This window comes from Pongo pygmaeus, chromosome 19 (genome assembly GCF_028885625.2).
Source record: "Pongo pygmaeus isolate AG05252 chromosome 19, NHGRI_mPonPyg2-v2.0_pri, whole genome shotgun sequence".
In the NCBI taxonomy this organism is placed as follows: domain Eukaryota; kingdom Metazoa; phylum Chordata; class Mammalia; order Primates; family Hominidae; genus Pongo; species Pongo pygmaeus.
The window spans coordinates 63,442,970-63,460,741 of NC_072392.2; the positions used below are offsets into that span (position 1 = coordinate 63,442,970).

A 17,772-nucleotide genomic window follows, 5' to 3' on the forward strand; every position below is an offset into this window, starting at 1 on the left:
TCCGAGTAGGCACAGTCCCACATCCTTTTACTGATAGCTTGTTTAATGTAATTTAACTTGCATGGCAATCCTGCAAAACAGGCCATCATGTTCTGGATGAGGAAATGGGGGCTCAGAATTCAAGTGACTTGCTCAAAAGTCTCCTGGCTTTTCAGTAGACCCCTGATTCCAAATTCAATTTAGCTTGGTGACTAAAGGGCCCCACAATCACGTGCTGATGCTATTAGGACTGTGTTTCTCTGAATATCTTTATCAATGCTTGTTATTTCTGCCTTGAAAATGATTTCATCCTGATCTCCATGGTTTTTGGCCACTGAGATATGCCCAAATTTATTTTTAAGCTGCCTGTAGTCAGAATTGAAGGGCTGATGGAGAAAAAAAGAAAACATACTTTGGCAATGTATTCACAACACTCAGTCCTCTTGGGAACAGACTAAATTCCAGGGACCAATATCATTTCTAATATGAGTTGATTTGCTACAACTACTTACAGTAAGTGTTTAGGACAATGCTGGTTTTAACACATAATGGCTATTGCTATGATTTCATACTGAATTTATCTGATTTAAAGTTAAGAGCATTGTGTTCACTCTTTTATAAAAGGGGAGAGGGACTCAGAGATATTTTTTGTTTTGTTTGTTTTGTTTGAGATGGAGTTTTGCTCTTGTTGCCCAGGCTGGAGTGCAATGGCACCATCTTGGCTCACTGCAATCTCCGCCTCCCGGGTTTAAGCGATTCTCCTGCCTCAGCCTCCTAAGTAGCCGGGATTACAGGGACCTGCTACCACGCCTGGCTAATTTCGTATTTTTCGTAGAGACGGGGTTTCATCATGTTGGTCAGGCTGGTCTCGAGCTCCTGATCTCAAGTGATCCACCCTCCTCAACCTCCCAAAGTGCTGGGATTACAGGCATGAGCCACTGCGCCTGGCCGCGACTCAAGAGATATTTGATGGGATACAAAAATATGCTGAGGGAGCTTTAGCTGAAATTCAACGTCCCTCTCAAGAGGCTAAAATCTTGCCTAGTTTCATGCTGATGTACTTTGTAATCCCTCAAGACTGCTGTACCTTTAAAAGCCTTACCCTGCCACACCCATATGTAGAGTGCACAACATACTATATCAAGCGTGACCCACGCCAAGGGCCAAGAACCCCACAGCTGTAATCTAGTTGAAAACCAAAGTCATACCAGGTTAATCTCAATTCTTAAATCGATCAACTTCTAGTTGTCCCCTTTGTGTAAAAACCGTTTTTAGACATTTCTTCCAAATAATCTACTTTTGTTTTTACAATTGCCTTGTATTTCCATTTCACTTCAGCAGAAGAGTCCATTCTTTCCTATCTGGACCCCTCTCTGCCACGTTTCCCTCTGGTACAGAGAAAGGAGAGTTAAGAATTATGTATTTGAGAGACTCACACTAAGGAGAGCAGAAGGCCAGGGAGTTTTGTGACCATTGAAAACCCATTATCCTGCCTCCACATCACTCAAGAGCCCATCAACAACAACTAGAGGACAGCCAGTTCACTACTGCATGGCCCAGAAGTTTCACCAAGGGTAAAAAGAAGAAACCTAAAACACAAATCTGGCAGTATGTTGGAAAGGCTCTAGAGCACCAAAGGAAATGTATTCTAAATTCCCTTTCACCCTTACCCACTCTAGATCTTCCAGGCATGGCACCAGAAGACATATGCAGGCACAGCAGGGCATATGGAGATGGAAGACACAGCCAGGGCTCACAGAGTATATATCTATTCAAAGAGCTATCCAAGAAAGCAGGCAATTACACTGTGACATGCTAGGGTGATAGGACCATAAATGGTGTTTGAGGTGGGATGTATCTTCTTACAGGTGTAAAAACACACGGTGCTCACCTGCTGTATCTCTTCATGATCCTTTCTTCCCTGCAATAACTCAAAAGCAGTTTCCAGGCCATCACTGCTATAGCACTGCTGTAACACAAGATGTGTTCCTACTTAAGTGTCCATAAAATAGCCATGGAGGTGGAAGAAGAGAAGGAATAGTAATTGTAGAATAAAAATAAAACTGCTGAAAGCTGCCATTTATATACTGAGCACTGTTCTAAGTGCTGTACATGTATCATCTCATTTACTTCTCCAGGAATCCTCTGAAGCAGGTATCAGCACCCTCACTTACAATGGAGGGAACAAATGCAGAAGAGTTACATGGCTGGTAGATCCCACCATCTTTGCGGGTTGGCCGATGACATCCTCTCTGGTGGCAGGTAAATGAATGAAAATAATATTTTGGTTCCATATACTTATATGAAAATTTAATTTTAAAGATATGAAAATTGAGTGGTGGGGGGGAATGGAGAAGGGGACAGATGGAGGTAACTGGCAACAATTTGTTGGGAATGCTAATCTGAATTACTGAAATGTCAGAATGAAAAAAATTCTTTTGCTATTCACTAATATGCACTTGTGGTTCAGGATATTAATTTATATATACACAGTTAAAATCTTTAAAAACTATTTTGTCCTCAAGTTAACTCTGTGTCCCAAAATTATGTTTGCATAATTAATCTGTTTGGTAATGTTTTTTCTTTTTAAATCAAAAATATATATATAATGTAGAGATGGGGTCTCACTCGGTTACCTAGGTTGGTCTTGAACTCTTGGCCTCAAGTGATCTTCCCACCTTGGCCACCCAAAGCACTGGGATTACATACATGAGCCACTGTGCCCAGCTAGTAATATCTTTCTTTATAAAGAAGACAAAGATATAAATTTTAGTTTAACCAATTCAAGATAAAATGATCATAAAATCTCAATCAATGCAATGCTACTGCCAGGCAAGTGAGAGGGTCAAAGGAGAAATAAAATAAGTGGACCTAAATTGCTTCTTTATACCTAGTTTGTGTAATACTGAATCTTCCTGTCATCAGTCTTCCAGGAAGCCAATAACTAAATATCATTATCTGGCCTACTATGTTTGGGTAAATTTCACTTATAATGTTAAAAATAACTTTTCTGACATGAATATAAATATTATTTTTAAATCATTTAGTTGTCACTGCCCATTTGAAATAAACATGCTTTAGATTTTATGAGGAAAAAAGATACTCACTTCCCCAGGAAGGTGTACTAATACAAAGAAATCAATCATAATGAAATGAATTTTATGAAATTCTTACAAGGTCAGTTCTGCAAATTTCTCTCTTCTTGTCTTCAGGAACTCTTTCAAGGCTTTATTTCCATCTTTAAATTTTATATTACTTACTCTTTCCTCTATAAATCTTTCAATGGCCTTTGGCCTTTTAAAAACAATACTATTTTGATCCAATACTAATTGGATCTGAGATCTCTGTCCTGTTTTCATAGTTCTCTAGTAAAAGCCTGCATGGTCTCCTTCAGTGTTACTAACTCAGCCCACATCATAATGACTAAGGTGAATTCAGTCTTCTGTTCAATCCTCAGAGCAGGCTGAGTTTAACTGTTTGCCACTATCCTTAAAATAACCCTTCATATCTTAGGGTACTGAGATTTCTGTTCTGGGTAATCTGATTACTGCATATCTAGATGATCTTGTTCATCTGGTTTGCTGCATTGATTCCCATTGGTCAGGGCCTGGTGGCATCCTTCCTCCAAACAAAACTTTGCTTTTCCCACTCAAATCAATTCAAGAGGCATTTATTGTGTATGAATGGACAGGCGCGATTAACTCTTTCCATTAAGTGCAGAAGCACTTAGACAGCAGTGATGAGACTTTCCTGCTCTACTGTCCATGCCTGGTTTCCACAGCAAAGACATCACAGCAGACTGTTACCCAGAGCTAATTAGAAAAGAAAGCATTGCTCTTCCCCACTCAAGGAATTTCTGCCAAAGCATTTATTTCTGCTGATCCATTTATGCAATTCCACTTTCTAAGAGAACATTTTGTCACAGATGATTTAGTGTTGTAGCTCCCTGAAGCATCTTTCTGTAGCATGCACTCATTGTTTTTAGGAATCTAGGGTCTCCCAGGCAAAATTTGAGGCAACAAGGTTTAATAGCCACAAGCCATGTCTCATTATAAGACCTCAAATTCCAAAGCATTCTTCCAAAGATCATTAAGGAAACAAATCCCAGATTAAACTTCTAAAAACGAAACTTTTCCGAACCCTGTGTGACATGGGAGCTGTGTAGTTTTTCAGGAAAGAAAATGAGATTGGATGGGTAGTGAGTTAGGAGAGCAACATTAGTTTGTTAAAGTCAGAAAAGAAGGAAAACCAACATTTTAGGAATTTCCACATTCGGTCATGGAGACTGTACCCACCACAAGTCAATTTAACAGAAACAAATACTATAGTTTCTCCCCCAGCAGACACTCGATTCTGCCAACACTCCTGTAATTGTCTACTCTATGTAGCCGGAGGTGAAATTGCCCACATTGACAGCTATTTTCTATTTAAGTGAACTAGATTGGGTTATGGCAACTCTTTCAGCCTTCTGAAATCTTGGCTTGATATCAGAGCACACTTCACGGGGTGCTTGAGCAAGTCATTTCATGCACGTGACATTCAGCAGTCCAACCCCCCCAATCCAATCCCCTCCCACAATGTCCCTTTCCTTTACTAGTACTCCCAATACGAAACACACACACACACATCCCATATCTAAGCATGATGTACAGTTCTGTTTTCAGGGAAGAAGGGAGCCACAAATACAAGGTCAGGACTCAAGAATGCAAAACTGTAATAATGACTCCTTTGTTTCCCAGGAGTAAAACTAATAAGCTAGCCAGAAACTTGGCTAAGTATTTTTAGCTTGATATTACTGCCCCAGGTAATCCTTACAATCAGGTACTATTTGTATCACTGAGACATTAACCTTCCCACCCCCACCCACAAACCCAAACGCACGCATGCCCACGCACATGTGCACACACACACACACACACACAAACATACACATAACATCTGGTTCAATATACTTATTTGCAAACCTAGTAAGCTGTATAAAATAGAGGCATTTAAAAGTGATGAACGTTAATGAGTTGGGTTTATTAAAATCTATTTTTCTACTCCTATGAGACCAGGCCTGCTTTTGGACTTTTAAATTCTGAACCAGTCAAATCCCTCAAACTATTTCCTTGCCAAAGAGTGTTTCCCCCAATCACCAAAATTATGGGTTTTATAAATGAAACCTAAACCCTGTGTTTTTGAATTACTTTCTCTAGATCATTAGAACATCGTGTTTTGAAAAGCTGTTTGATGTTCAAGGGAGAGTATTTATTTTCAAAATAATAAAAATAAGGAAATCCTGGCTTGCCGGAGGAAACTATTGTCAAGCTTCTAAAAATGTTTCAAATCCAACCTTGAACTCAAGTGGAAATGTTCACATGCACTTTCCTGCTCAAAAACCTTCAATGGCTCCCTATTGCCTACTGGATAAAGTTCAAGCTCTGCAGCCTGGTACTCATGAAGCTGTCAGCCTAACTGGCACCAACCTCTGTGACTCATCTCCCTGACTCCTTCATACGAATTTTCTGCACCAGCCAAATTGGATCTACACCCTGTTGCCTAAGACACCCTGTGGGCATTCCTGCCTCTGTAACTTTGTGGGGCATTAACCTCTCCAATCTGGCTCTCTCACCCCTCCTTCTGGGCCCATCATAGGCTATCACTCTTCCAAGAAGCCTCGCCCCAGGCACCTTTGCCTTGAGCAAAGGCTTCTTCCTGTGAGGTCTGGCAGCTCTTATTGGCTATACTGCTCCCTTATTTATTTTTAAAATTTTTATTCATTTTCTTGATTAATCTTTCAACCTCCTCTTTTCAACAGATATTGGAGGCCTCTATATACCCGTCATTTGACACTGAGAACATGCTAGTTTGTCCTGTCACTCATCACTTTGCCTAAAAGTCTTATCTTCCCTACTAAATCACTGTCTCTTGAAACTAGCAGCCAAATTATACTCTTGTCTCTCTTCCTCAGGGTGCACAAATCAAAATACCAAAGCACAAAGCAAAAACGGATGCTATTTCTGGGACCATGCACATTGCTCTTCGCCTCCTAAAATCTCCTCTGTTGCTTTCTCTTTTATTTTTAATTTTAGATACAGGGTCTCATTCTGTCACCCAGGCTGGAGTGTAGTGATGCAATCAAGGCTCACTGCAGCCTCGAACTCCTGGGCTCAGGGGATCCTCTTGCCTCAGCCTCCCCAGTAGCCAAGACTACAGGCACGTGCCACCATATCCAGCTAATATTTTTAAAAAAATATTTTGTAGAGATGGGTCTTGCTATGTTGCCCAGGCTGCTCTCAAACTCCTGGTTTCAAGTAATCCTCCCGCCTCAGCCTCCCAAAGTCGTCTGTTGTTTTCTAATCACTGTATCATTTCTTAGATAAAAGTAACTGAACTGACTCATGGTAAAGGCTTGGCTACTATGTACAGGGCACCAAGCTGGATCTTTCTTGCACAGTAGCTTTAGAAAGCTCACAAAAACCCAACAAGGATGTTGCTTTGCAGAAGAGACAATCAAGGTTCAGAAAGATTAAGGATTTACTCATTAAAGAACCCCTTGGGGAGAGGAGGAATTATTATTCTGGAATGCTTATGTAAAGTCTTGCTTGCAAGCAGGAGGATAAACTGAACCTTCTCCTTTTGAAACACCATAACATACCTTTATGGTTTCCTTACCCCCAAGGTCACTATGTTGCCTTTAAATATAATTATTAATGTCTATTGTTAAAAATTCAATGGTAGCAGTGATTGATTGATCCATTAGCAAATATGACATGGAAGAAATCTAATCAAGAACTTTGGGCAGGGCACAGTGGTTGCCATCTGTAATCCCAGCACTTTGAGAGGCCAAGGTCAGTGGATTGCTTGAGCTCAGGAGCTCAAGACCAGCCTGGGCAACATAACAAAACCCTGTATCTATAGAAAATACAAAAATTAGCCAGGTGTGGTGGTGCATGCCTGCAGTCCCAGCTACTTGGGAGGCTGAGGTGGGAGGATCTCTTGAGCCTGGGAGGTTGAGGTTGTGGTGAGCCATGATCACGCCACTGCTCTCTAGCCCGGGCAACAGAGCATGACCCTGTCTCAAAAAACAAACAAACAAACAAACAAAAAAACTTCTTCAAAATGCATTTTGTTTATTTAATCCCATGAGCTAGGAAGAATGAGTAAAGGGTACAGTTAGCTACTCAAGGTCACCTAAAATTCAAAGGCTAAGAGAAGGGCAAGCAAGACTTGGCAGAGAAGGAGAGGATAAATCCAAATTTCTTGACCAGTGTTCTTAATTAGCCAGGAAGGGAAAAGTATCAAGACTCTTTCTGAGCCCCATGCTTGGTCCTCCCATGGGAAATGAGATTAGATGGTGAAGGTGCTGCTTGCAGCAGCTGTTATTAAGCACTTGCTGTGTGCAAGGCACTGTGACAATTACTCTGCATTCATTGGCTCATATGACCTTCAGCAGTCCTATGAGGCAGGTCCAGTGATTATTCCAAAGTTCCGGATGAGAAACTGAAAGCTCAGAGCATTTAAATGACTTGCCTGAGATCGTGAGCAGCTAATGAGTGGCAAAGTCAGGATTCACACTCAGGTTGTTTTGTTTATTCAATTCTGTGCTCTAAAAAACATTACTGCTATATTGCCCATATAGACTGGTGTCTCAAACACAGGACATTCTGACAGACATTGTGCATGGTGAGACAGAGGCACCTAAGTCTGAGGGAAATTTAAATTTATAGAAAAACAGTGGTTTAGTAGCTTTAGGACAAGACATTTGCTGGGGGAGGGCCAAATATTATAATCAATATTAGCTGTGACCAATATTCTCACCCACACCCATTACAGAATCAAACACAGGCCCTGTACCTCTCTAATATATTATTTTCTAATTTTTTTCATCTTATTACTTTCTCTACTACCTTCCCTCTTCCCTCCATTTTCATTGCTGAGACATAAAAAATGATTCCTGGGTAAAAGTGATTAGTGCTAGTTGGAAGAGAGGTTTCTCAGAAACCCAATAAATCACGGCTGTCTTCCCCTCCTCTGGCTGTCTACATTAGGATGTTACCAAGGGTTTTTTTCTTCCCACCTCCCCCACCCCCTTTCCTTCTCCTCCACCTAATTCTGTCTTTATATTGCTATTTTTCTAGTCTGGTAGGCACAGTGCTGAACTGGAAAGACTCTGCCAAGACCCTTGGCAGGAGCTGGCCTCCAGGAATCCTGCCCACCACAGCAGTGCAGAGAAGACAGGGCCTCTGGGCAGACAGGCAGGAGAGAGGGCCAGGTTTGGGGTCTGGCTAGAATGCTGGACAGAACAGGTTTCCCTGGCATCTGAACTGCCCTCCAGAGCTCAGCTTTCTCATGCCAGGGTCAGGATTACAATTGCTTGCTGGCACTTGCTGTCATTCTCCTGGGAAGGGAAGCGAGAGGGAGGAGGAAAAAAAAAAAGCAAGCCAGCACACCACACAGCGTTGGGCAAGCTCCACAGGGCACAGCCACGTGCCTGGAGCACACGGTCATGCAGGCAGGCAGCCAGGGTTGCCAGGGCTCACACGAGAGCTGGGGGACTGGGCACCCAGACAGTGGCTGTTTCCACATTGGCAAAACAGGAGTTGGTAACCCAGAAGCCATGCTGCTGGGTTAACATCAGGGAAGCGATTCGTCCCAACCCAGAAGGAAGAGAAAGGTCAGGCTGTAAGTGTTGGACATGATGGGAAAGAAAAAAAAATGCATGAAAGCATGTCCTATTTTTGCAGAGGGAAGGGGACTGGATAAATAAATCCCTAAATAGAAAACAGGGGTTGGGAATCCAGTCATTCCTTTCTGTACCTCATGCCACTCACACCATAACAGCTGAATGCACCCAGTACTCGTGCAATACACACTGGCCAGACTTGTCACATGCGATCTTATTTAACCCTGCCAATTTAACATGCGATCTTATTTAACCCTCCCTCCCCAAGGGAGAGGGACCATTTATAATTTCCATTGTATTGATGAGTAAACTGAGGCTTAAAGAGGATAAGAAATTGACACAAAGTTACATGGCAAGCCAGGGGTGGGTCCAGGATGTAAACCCAAGCCCCTGAGCCCAGAGCCTACACTCCTAACCACCAAGTTGCCTTGCTTTCCAGACATACCCAAAAATACCTCTTGCCACAGGCTTGGCACTACTATCCTGTGAATGTCAGCAAGCCTGTCCTCTACAGGGATCTGTGGAGAAGATAAACTCTACAAGAAACAGAAAAATGTCTACCTGTCTCCAGAACCATGCAGACTCCCTCCCCTTCAGGATCTCCTAGCCCCTGATGAATGAACAGCACTTCCAAGATGCTTGAGACACCGGGCACAGCTACTATCAGTCATGGCGCTCCCAACCTGCAGACATTATCAGTCTGCTGGACTGGAAAGATACATGAACTGCACACCCTTAAAGGGAGCTTCACCTTATAATATTGGGAAAAGTAAGAGAATCCTCTGACCTTCCATAAACCCAGAATCACCTGCACAGAACTTCCCTCCATCATTACTCAGATTCCCAGGCCAGCGTTTTCCTTCCATGCCCAAACCTTCTCACAAGGAAGGTCGGCAGACACAGAACAAAAACTCCATATTGCGAAGGTACAATGGGTTCTCCCCCACCCCCGCTCCTTTTGTGCCACCCACTTATGCCATCCTTTTCCCACACACAACCACATGTAAGGGTTTTCACTTTACTCTGTAACCAGCCTTCATCATAACCCAGTCTCCATGCTCAGAACTAGAAAGACAGCCTTCTTAATTCTCAGCAGAATATGGGCCTAACAGTGGTAGGACACCCCCCAGCTAGTCAAAGAAAAACCACCAGAGGAAACAATTTCAAATCTGGCTTTACAAGCATGTGATATAAAAATAACTCTGCCTTTGTCTGCTATAGATGACTTTCCCTAAAGGGATGGCTGTCCTTAAAGCAATCGCTCAATTCTCATGGCAAACAGATTCTTCTTTTTCCAGTACCCAGCACATATTCGTACCAGGAGAGCACCCCCACATCCCACCTCTGACAGTATCTAAAATGCAAACATTGAAGTCATCAGAATGACTCCTGCCATCTCTGCTGGCCTAGGAACATTCAGGACACTGCACCTTGGATGACCGAGGAGCCCCTGCAGTAAGCTGTGGCCTCCAAGAACCACTACTCTTCCCTTCATTAAGATGTCAGCCCAGAAAGCTTGGTGATCCTACAATAGCCACAACAGGTTTCAATGAATCCCTGGATTGTTTCTTGAAAGAAAACTGGATTTCTTCAGATATTTGATTCATTCTTTGGTCAGACAGTTAGATGAATAGGGATGGGGTGCTCAAGATAAGAAAGGGGTTGGGGCAGTCATGGTAAATAGTATGAGAATTCACAAGAATGGGCCAGGTTGTGGTGGCTCAGGCCTGTAATCCCAGCACTTTGGGAGGCCGAGGTGGGCGGATCACTTGAGGTCAAGAGTTTGAGACCAGCCGGGCCAACATAGTGAAACTCCGCCTCTACTAAAAATACAAAAATTAGCCAGGCGTGGTGGTGCATGCCTGTAATCCCAGCTACCAGAGAGGCTGAAGCAGGAAAATAGCTTGGACCTGGGAGGTGGAGGTTGTAGTAATCCAAGATTGTGTCACTGCACTCCAGCCTGGGTGACAGAGCGAGACTCCATCTCAAAAAATAAATAAATACATAAATAAATATTCACAAGAATGCTCACCTTGTCATTTCAAGACATCCTTGGGGTAGACCTAGAAATGCATACTTTATCATCTCATGGTTTCGTTGCCCTTCAACCAAACAGGTAGCACTAACACCACAACGGAGCATAGCTCAAAAGATGCATGCTGAGTGAACAGCCAAAAACAATTGTTTGGTAAACTACTCCGCAATTATCTCCTGATTAGCCTGATGGCTTAGTTTTACCAACTAAAGTGTATAATTATGCTCTTATTAATATTGTATTTCTTCTTGGCAACCCAATGTCCCCTGACCTTCTTAAAAGTTTTGCCGTGAAGCATTGCACGTGGTTTATCCATTCGTGTGACAGGGTCCTAAAGTAAGTCCAGATTTTGCTGTCCAAATCGAAGTTCTAGACCAATGGTTCTCCACCAGGAGTGACTGTATTGTGCCCAGGGGACATTTGGCAGTGACTGAAGACATTTTTACTTGTCACATCTGGGGCAGTGGGGGTCCTACTTGCAACTAGGAGGTAGGGGCAGGGATGCTGCTAAGCATCCTATAAAGCATAAGACACAAGATTTACCCAAAACATTAACAGTGCCAAGGTTGAGAAACACCAATCAAGACTGAAATTATACAATTCCCAGAATGACCAAGGCTACATCTGTGCTCTTCCCTTCTGAGGACTTATTTTCCTCAAGATTAACTTGGTACTTCTATTCTGGTCACTCCTGTGAGCCACACAGAATAATCAAGAACTTTCTCCTTTTTCAGGTTTGCTTGCAATATCCATCCATCAAGCCAACATCTCTTAGAATTTTATTTTGCATCTTTATAATGATCAACAATCTATGAACAACAAAGTGTTATTTTACCTAAGTTTGGTATTTGAAGATGAGGTTTAACTTTTTTCCTTTTCTGTGAGGACTATCGAGTTTTCAATTCTAAGAAGGAAATTATGTTGAAGTGTGTTTCCATTATTTAAAATAAGACATTGACATGGAGAACTTATTTCTAGACCCTCAGTCTTCCCTTTGATCCCAGTGTCTTTCCACCAGAACCTTACAAAATGACATCCCCTGAAACTCAGGAGTTCTTTGCTATGGATTACAACTCTGATTGGGCATCCCAAGCTTCCGAGAGTCACTGATCAATACTGACTCTAATGAGCTCTGACAAATGAGTTTTCAAGCTGCTTCAAATTCCAAAACCCCAATTTTTGACTCTCAGTAGGAACCAAGGTGTGAACACCCAACACGTGCGGTCTCCTGGGAAAAAATACAGTATTCCTAACATGGTACACATCCTAAATTTGGTAGGGGACTGAGAAATATTTGTCAATTGATTACAAGTGTTAGGGTCAAAATACCCCAATCCAGTAACTACTGGGCAAGATCTCCTGACATTTCTCTCCAGAGGAAGGGTTATGTACAGTACCTAGTTAACTTAAGAAGATATTTCAGAAGACAGGGATTGAAATAAGTAATAAAAGTTGACATATATAACAATGATCACAACTGCTTCTGCAAATAGAACACTCATTGCTAATCATTTGACCCTTTATACGTATTATCCCTAATTTTCACAATAACTCAATCAAATAGAAATTGTATCCTTCTACGAAGAGGGAAACTGAGGCTCCAAGAAATGATGTTGCTTTCTAAGGTCACACAGCTACAAAGTGGTGATTCTCAGTCTACAGAGCACAATGACCGAGGCACAATTGTGTCTCTCACTGGGGTTCTGTCCCCTTCTATCCTGGCTGTTTTCTCACTTTGAAGGGTTATTCATTTTGTTGGTTGTTCCCACAAATAAACTGAAGATAGTGGCACCGCACATTCTAAGTAGCAGGGGATGAGGATCACATAAAGGAGTGTTTTCCTAAGCCCCCACGGCCTCCAGGGGTGGCTGGAGGCTAAGAATTAATTCCATTCCAGCCAGTGGCCTTGAGTTATAATTCAAAGTGAATTTTGGAGAACGGGCCAGCACACAGAGATTTGAAAGGTAGAACTTTAATACGAATATATCGAGCCAGGGGTATTCTCTTCCTCCTTTGCATAATTTCCTTCCATTTAAATCTTGCCCCGTGTGCCACAGAAATTTCTACAAGAGTCGAGGACACGGAGTTCAGTAACAATCTCTAGCACAAGTTTCGCATTGTCCTGCTTTCTGTCTTCCCCCACAGCTAAGGCCCTCCGCTCTGTGACCTTCCGGACGATTTATCTGGCTGAATCTTTGTTCCTGGTTACCTGTGCACATGAAATTGTCTTTCTTCCTGTTCATTTTGTACTACAGGGTGCTAAAGGCATGAATTCAAAGCTGCTTCAATCTGTGTTTATATCTGAGCATTAGCAGTGGGTTTTGAAGCACTGGTCATTTCAGGTGATATTTTTGTGTACTATTTCAAGATCATTTACAGCTGACCTTGCAGCCTTATGGGCTTTGATACAGGTGGACTGAGTGTGATGGACAGATGAAAATGAAAAAAAAAAAAAGTAGGAACAGTTGGGTTTATGGGAATAGCAACGAGAGAGATGGAGTCTGGTCCTGAAGAAGGCTCAGAAGCACAATATGAGAGCCTGCTTTTAGATTCTACTTCTCAGCTAATGACAAAACAAGATGAAAAGGATGGAAGAAAAAATACCTGCCCCACATCCCTACTCACATTTTTTTTTCCTTCAGGACAGAGAAGAGTGAATATAGGTAAACCAAACCCTATTGAGAGTCTACCTGTTATCTATGTGTTTAGGGAATGAGGAAAAGAGATAGGAGATGCGATGGAGGCTTAAATTATCCAAATCATTAACTGTAAGCTGTTATTTCTTAAACTGCAGCCCTTGGATCAGCTGCATTAGAATCCCATGGGGGAGCTGGTTAAAATGCATATTCCTGGACCCTCACTCCAGACTTGCAAAATCAGAATTTCTAGGGGAAGGTACAAAGAGTCTGTATTTACCGGACTCTCCAGATGAGTGATACGGATGCTCACTAAAGTGGGAGAGCCTCTGCCAGGAGTGGAGCAGAAGAAGGTTACTCTCTTAGGATCTTTGCTAAAACCTGAGTGTTAAGATGTTTATGCTAACTCTATCTTGCCTGTCCCATTCACCCTCCTCCTCCCTTTCTGAAGGAAGAATCTTCAGGGCACTTACCTGGTCTGATGGGGCTCTGCATACAGTTCGGAGATGGGATGCCAGGGTGAAGGGGTGCAGAGGCCCGGCTGCTGAGGTCCATGACCGAGGGGGCAGCCGAGGAAGCTGGCTGCAGCCCGGGAGGGTGAGGGCTGTGGTCATGCTGAGATGGGCTGGGGGGAATGCCATTTTCTGACAAAAACTCCTCCAGGTCCATGTATTCCAACTGGAAAGTATCTCCGTCATACGGAAGGGTTTTGTCCCATAAGGTAGGCCCCAGGAATGCCGACTGGGGGACCGTCGGGCTGTTACTCTCATCATCCAGCTTCTTTTCCTTGTCTTTATCTTTACTAAATGCTGCAGAAGAAGGGAAAGTTGGACTTAAAAAAAAAGAAAGAAAAGAAAAACAATCCCGCTCTTTTATCACTTTTCCTGGCCTGTTATAAAACTATTTCTCACGAATGGCAGGGTCCTTCTCTGGCTGCTGTCTTTTGTAGATCTAGAGTTAAAAGTTCAGGCAGGACGTGGATCTCTGCCTGTTTTTCAACATCTTCCTATTTACTTTGGAAAGAAGGCACTAGTCCTTGGGGCAGGGCTACAGGCTGATCTAGGATAAAAACCAGAGAACAGCCTCAGCACATAATTTCAGAAGAGTAATAACTTAAATCTAAAATAGGAAAATAACACCTGCGATTATATACAACTGCTGTCATTTTTAAGAAAACAACAGCCAATAACCAGGCTTGAATTATCTTCCAAGAATTCATCACGGCAGCAATATGGGGTCATTCAGACTTACAAAGCCAGTGAGTTAGTGGTCTTTATTTTGGTAAAGCAGGGACCTTCCACCCTTCTTTAATATCATGTTTAGGGCACCTACTGGATACCTGATTCTTTCCATGTATTATCTCAAAAATCTCACAATAAACTTGCAAAATAACAATTACCTCCATTTATAACAAAGACTCGGAGGCTCTGAGACTTGAAGGAACTTGAACAATGCCTCATGTTGGCAGAGAAAAATGAGAACTTTCTGAGCTCACATGTGTTTGCTTCTAAAGCCACTGGGGCACACTGATTTTTACAAAAGGAGTTTAAAAAAATACAAAGAGTTTTCTTCCTTCTCTTCTCCAAACATTTGAGTATGATCCAATTTACAAAGAGTATGCGTTTACAAAACCTTTCAAAAGCACAGCTATTGGAAAAGATGAGTTATTCTATACACTTATGTTGGAAGTATGCAGCTATTTGCTACCTGGAAGTACTGCTCGCCCATTAGGTCTTTAACAAGCATTCCGGATCTTGCCAATTCTAGTATTCAGTCGTGGGTGGAATCTGGGATTAAGGAATTTGCTTCTGAGTTTCATCTTCAGAGAAACACAGCCTCCACTGCCATCCATTCTAACCCTCTACCATCTCATCTGAAAATCTGACTTAAAACACCCACAGATGCAAAAGCCTGCAGGCAGCCCCTTCCTCCCAAATGCTCTTCCTTATAGGATAGTTAGGGAAGGGTCCCTGGCTATCATCTGCAGATTGCAAACTCTTGCAGTGCAACAGGTTGTCCTCTCCTAGGAAAGAAGGTGCAAGTACTCCCAAGCTATTTGTAGCCAAATAACCTTTTAGGACTTTACACTGTGAGCCACACGGTTCGCATTTGCTACTGTGATACCGTAGGCATGAAATCGCATCAACCCAAATCCGTAGCATCACTTAGCCGGGTTTGGGGCCTCATCACACGTACCCCTCCTCTACCGCTAAGGCCAAGGTTGTCTTCGGAAGGTTTGGGACTTACCAAGAAAGGGCTCAAGCCAGAGGAGGCTCCTGCGCGGTTACACGTGAGCCTGCTCCGCTCTCCCCTCCCACCAGAAAAAGTGCACCGGGAAAGTGTCAGCGCTGGAGGCGTGCACGGCTTCCCGCCGAGAGACCACTCCCCCCACCGGCCCCAGCCCCCACCCCGCTTTCTCAGCTACCCTTCACCGGAAGAAAACGAGTCTTCTCTCACACCTTGTGAGTTGCAAATACTAACCAGTAACAGAAGCTGTAACACAACCCCAAAACCCAGGCTACGCAGTGAGACCCCCTCCCTCAAGCCGACCCCCGCCCCCTGCCCCGCACAGAACCAGGCCCCAGGGTTTCTTCCCTCCAGCCCGGGAGGCTCTGCCCTCCGCAAGCGGGCTCGCTCTGCGTGCGGGTGTGCCTCGTTCTAGGGAACGATCCTGACCTGTCAAGTTACACCTCCCACCCGCGCCGCAGGAGCGGGACCCAGGGAGGCCGGGTGCCCGAAGCTCTTTTAAATGTAGCTCAGGAGGGGTCCCTCCCCTTTCATGGAGGAGGAGGAAGGGGAGGAAGGGTGCTGGGTGAGCTCCTCAATTTCATCAGCGCGGGGCCGGGGCGCCGCGGGACAGGGCGGGAGCGGGGTGGGGGGATGCTCCAGCGGGCGTGCCCGGCCGCGGAGGGGGACCCCCGGAGCGTCGTCCCTTCCCGGAGCGGGGCCGCGGCAGCGCTCACCGTCTTCGTGGTGAAGGGGGAGCTTCAGCGGGTTCTCCAGCAGGGACCTGAGCACGCCGTAGGGAGGCGGGATAAAGGTGGGATTCAGGGGGAGCGGTCGGGACATTTTCTCCATCGCGATGCACTCAAATTTTTTCCCCTTAAAAAAAGAAATAAGAAAGAAAGAAACAACCGCCCCCTAAAATGTTGCTGAGCTTTTCCTCCGTCCTTTGCCAAAAGTACTCGCTCTCAAGGCGGTGGAGAAAAGGGAAGAAAAAAATTACTTGTATCTTTATAAATACATCTGCATAAAAATATATATTAAAAAAAAACTTTCGGGTTTCCAGTGCAGACGGTCCCAGGAGAGCGCGCCAAGTGCCCGCGGGCTCCCCGGCGACGTGCAGGATGCTCTCACCTGCCTCGGACCCCTCGTTTTGCAAAATGTTCAAAATTGAAAAAAAGAAAGAAAAAAAAATGTCGACGGCTGCAGAAGGGCAGAAGGCACCGCACCGACCCCAGCCCCTAGTGCCAGCACCGGAGGCGGCGCGCCGTCCCACCCCACCCCCCTCCCCGCGCCGGCGGCCGCTGCTCCCCAGCGCTCCGCGGCCCCGCAGCGCCGGGCTCAGCGCATCCGGCCGCCCATGTGCCGCGGCCCTGACAAGAGTGACGTCAGGGCCCGCACCTCGCGCCCATAGGCGTGCGGGGGCGGGGCCACGCGCGGCCCCGCCCGCCTGGCCCGCTTGCCCCGCCGCCGCGTGTTTAGCGTCGCCGCGCGCGCCGATTTTCCGGGACCTTGCAGCACTGGCTGCTTGCAGGGAAGCAGGTGCCAGATTCCCTGGGCCATCAATTTAGGCTTAGATTTTTTTTTTTTTTTTTTGTCTGGGTGGGAAGAGGAATGAGAAATTTATATCCATAGTTTTCAAGCTGGGAATAACCTGAGGAGTTTAAAAAAATCCCGATGCCCAGGACGCATCCCAGATCAATTAGATTAGAACCTCTGCGGTGCTATGAGGGCGTCCCTAATTTTTAAAGCTCCCCAGGTGGTTCCAAAGAGTAGCCAAGTTTGAGATGATTGGTTTAGGTTGGATTGAAGGTAACGACTCTTCTCAATATTTCTCCTGGCCCCAGCCAAGCTTAGCGTCTTCTTTCTTGCCGAGTTTCCACCACCACCAAAAAATAAATACTTCCTATAAGTCCGAATGGGATGCAAAAAGCAGAGCGGGAAGCGGAGGACTGAGCTGCTGGGCACTGTTTCCCACGCTGCCGAGAGGTGTTAACGGTGGGGGGCGAGGGGGGTAGACATTTGCCTGAAACGGAAAGAGGCGGGAGAGACACAGACACACTGAACGGGATTTTAGGAATATTTACTCTGGGTGAGTACAGGTGACTGTGCTTGGGTCAAGTTATTAGGTTTGCACGGTGATTAAAATAATTTTGTAAAGTATCCCCTAAAGGGGTTTCGGCTTTCCTTGCTGTCACAGCAGCTGCAGCGTCTCCCTCTGCCAGTTTGAT

General features: G+C 44.4%; 1 protein-coding gene across 2 annotated transcripts in view; it reads right to left on the reverse strand.

The window, feature by feature from the left end:
• HLF (HLF transcription factor, PAR bZIP family member) overlaps window positions 1-16,925 on the reverse strand; it is a 59,774-nt gene extending 42,849 nt beyond the window's left edge. The window contains exons 1-2 of one of the 2 annotated variants that reach the window (XM_054458023.2): window positions 16,282-16,925; window positions 13,792-14,127 (exon numbers count right to left, since the gene is read on the reverse strand). In XM_054458023.2, the coding sequence (XP_054313998.1) occupies window positions 13,792-14,127; window positions 16,282-16,396 (451 nt within the window). In that variant the 5' untranslated portion in view covers window positions 16,397-16,925. The remainder of the gene's footprint in view (window positions 1-13,791; window positions 14,128-16,281) is intronic. The other variant, XM_054458022.2, reaches the window with a different exon arrangement.
• Between the last annotated feature and the right edge of the window lie 847 nt (window positions 16,926-17,772).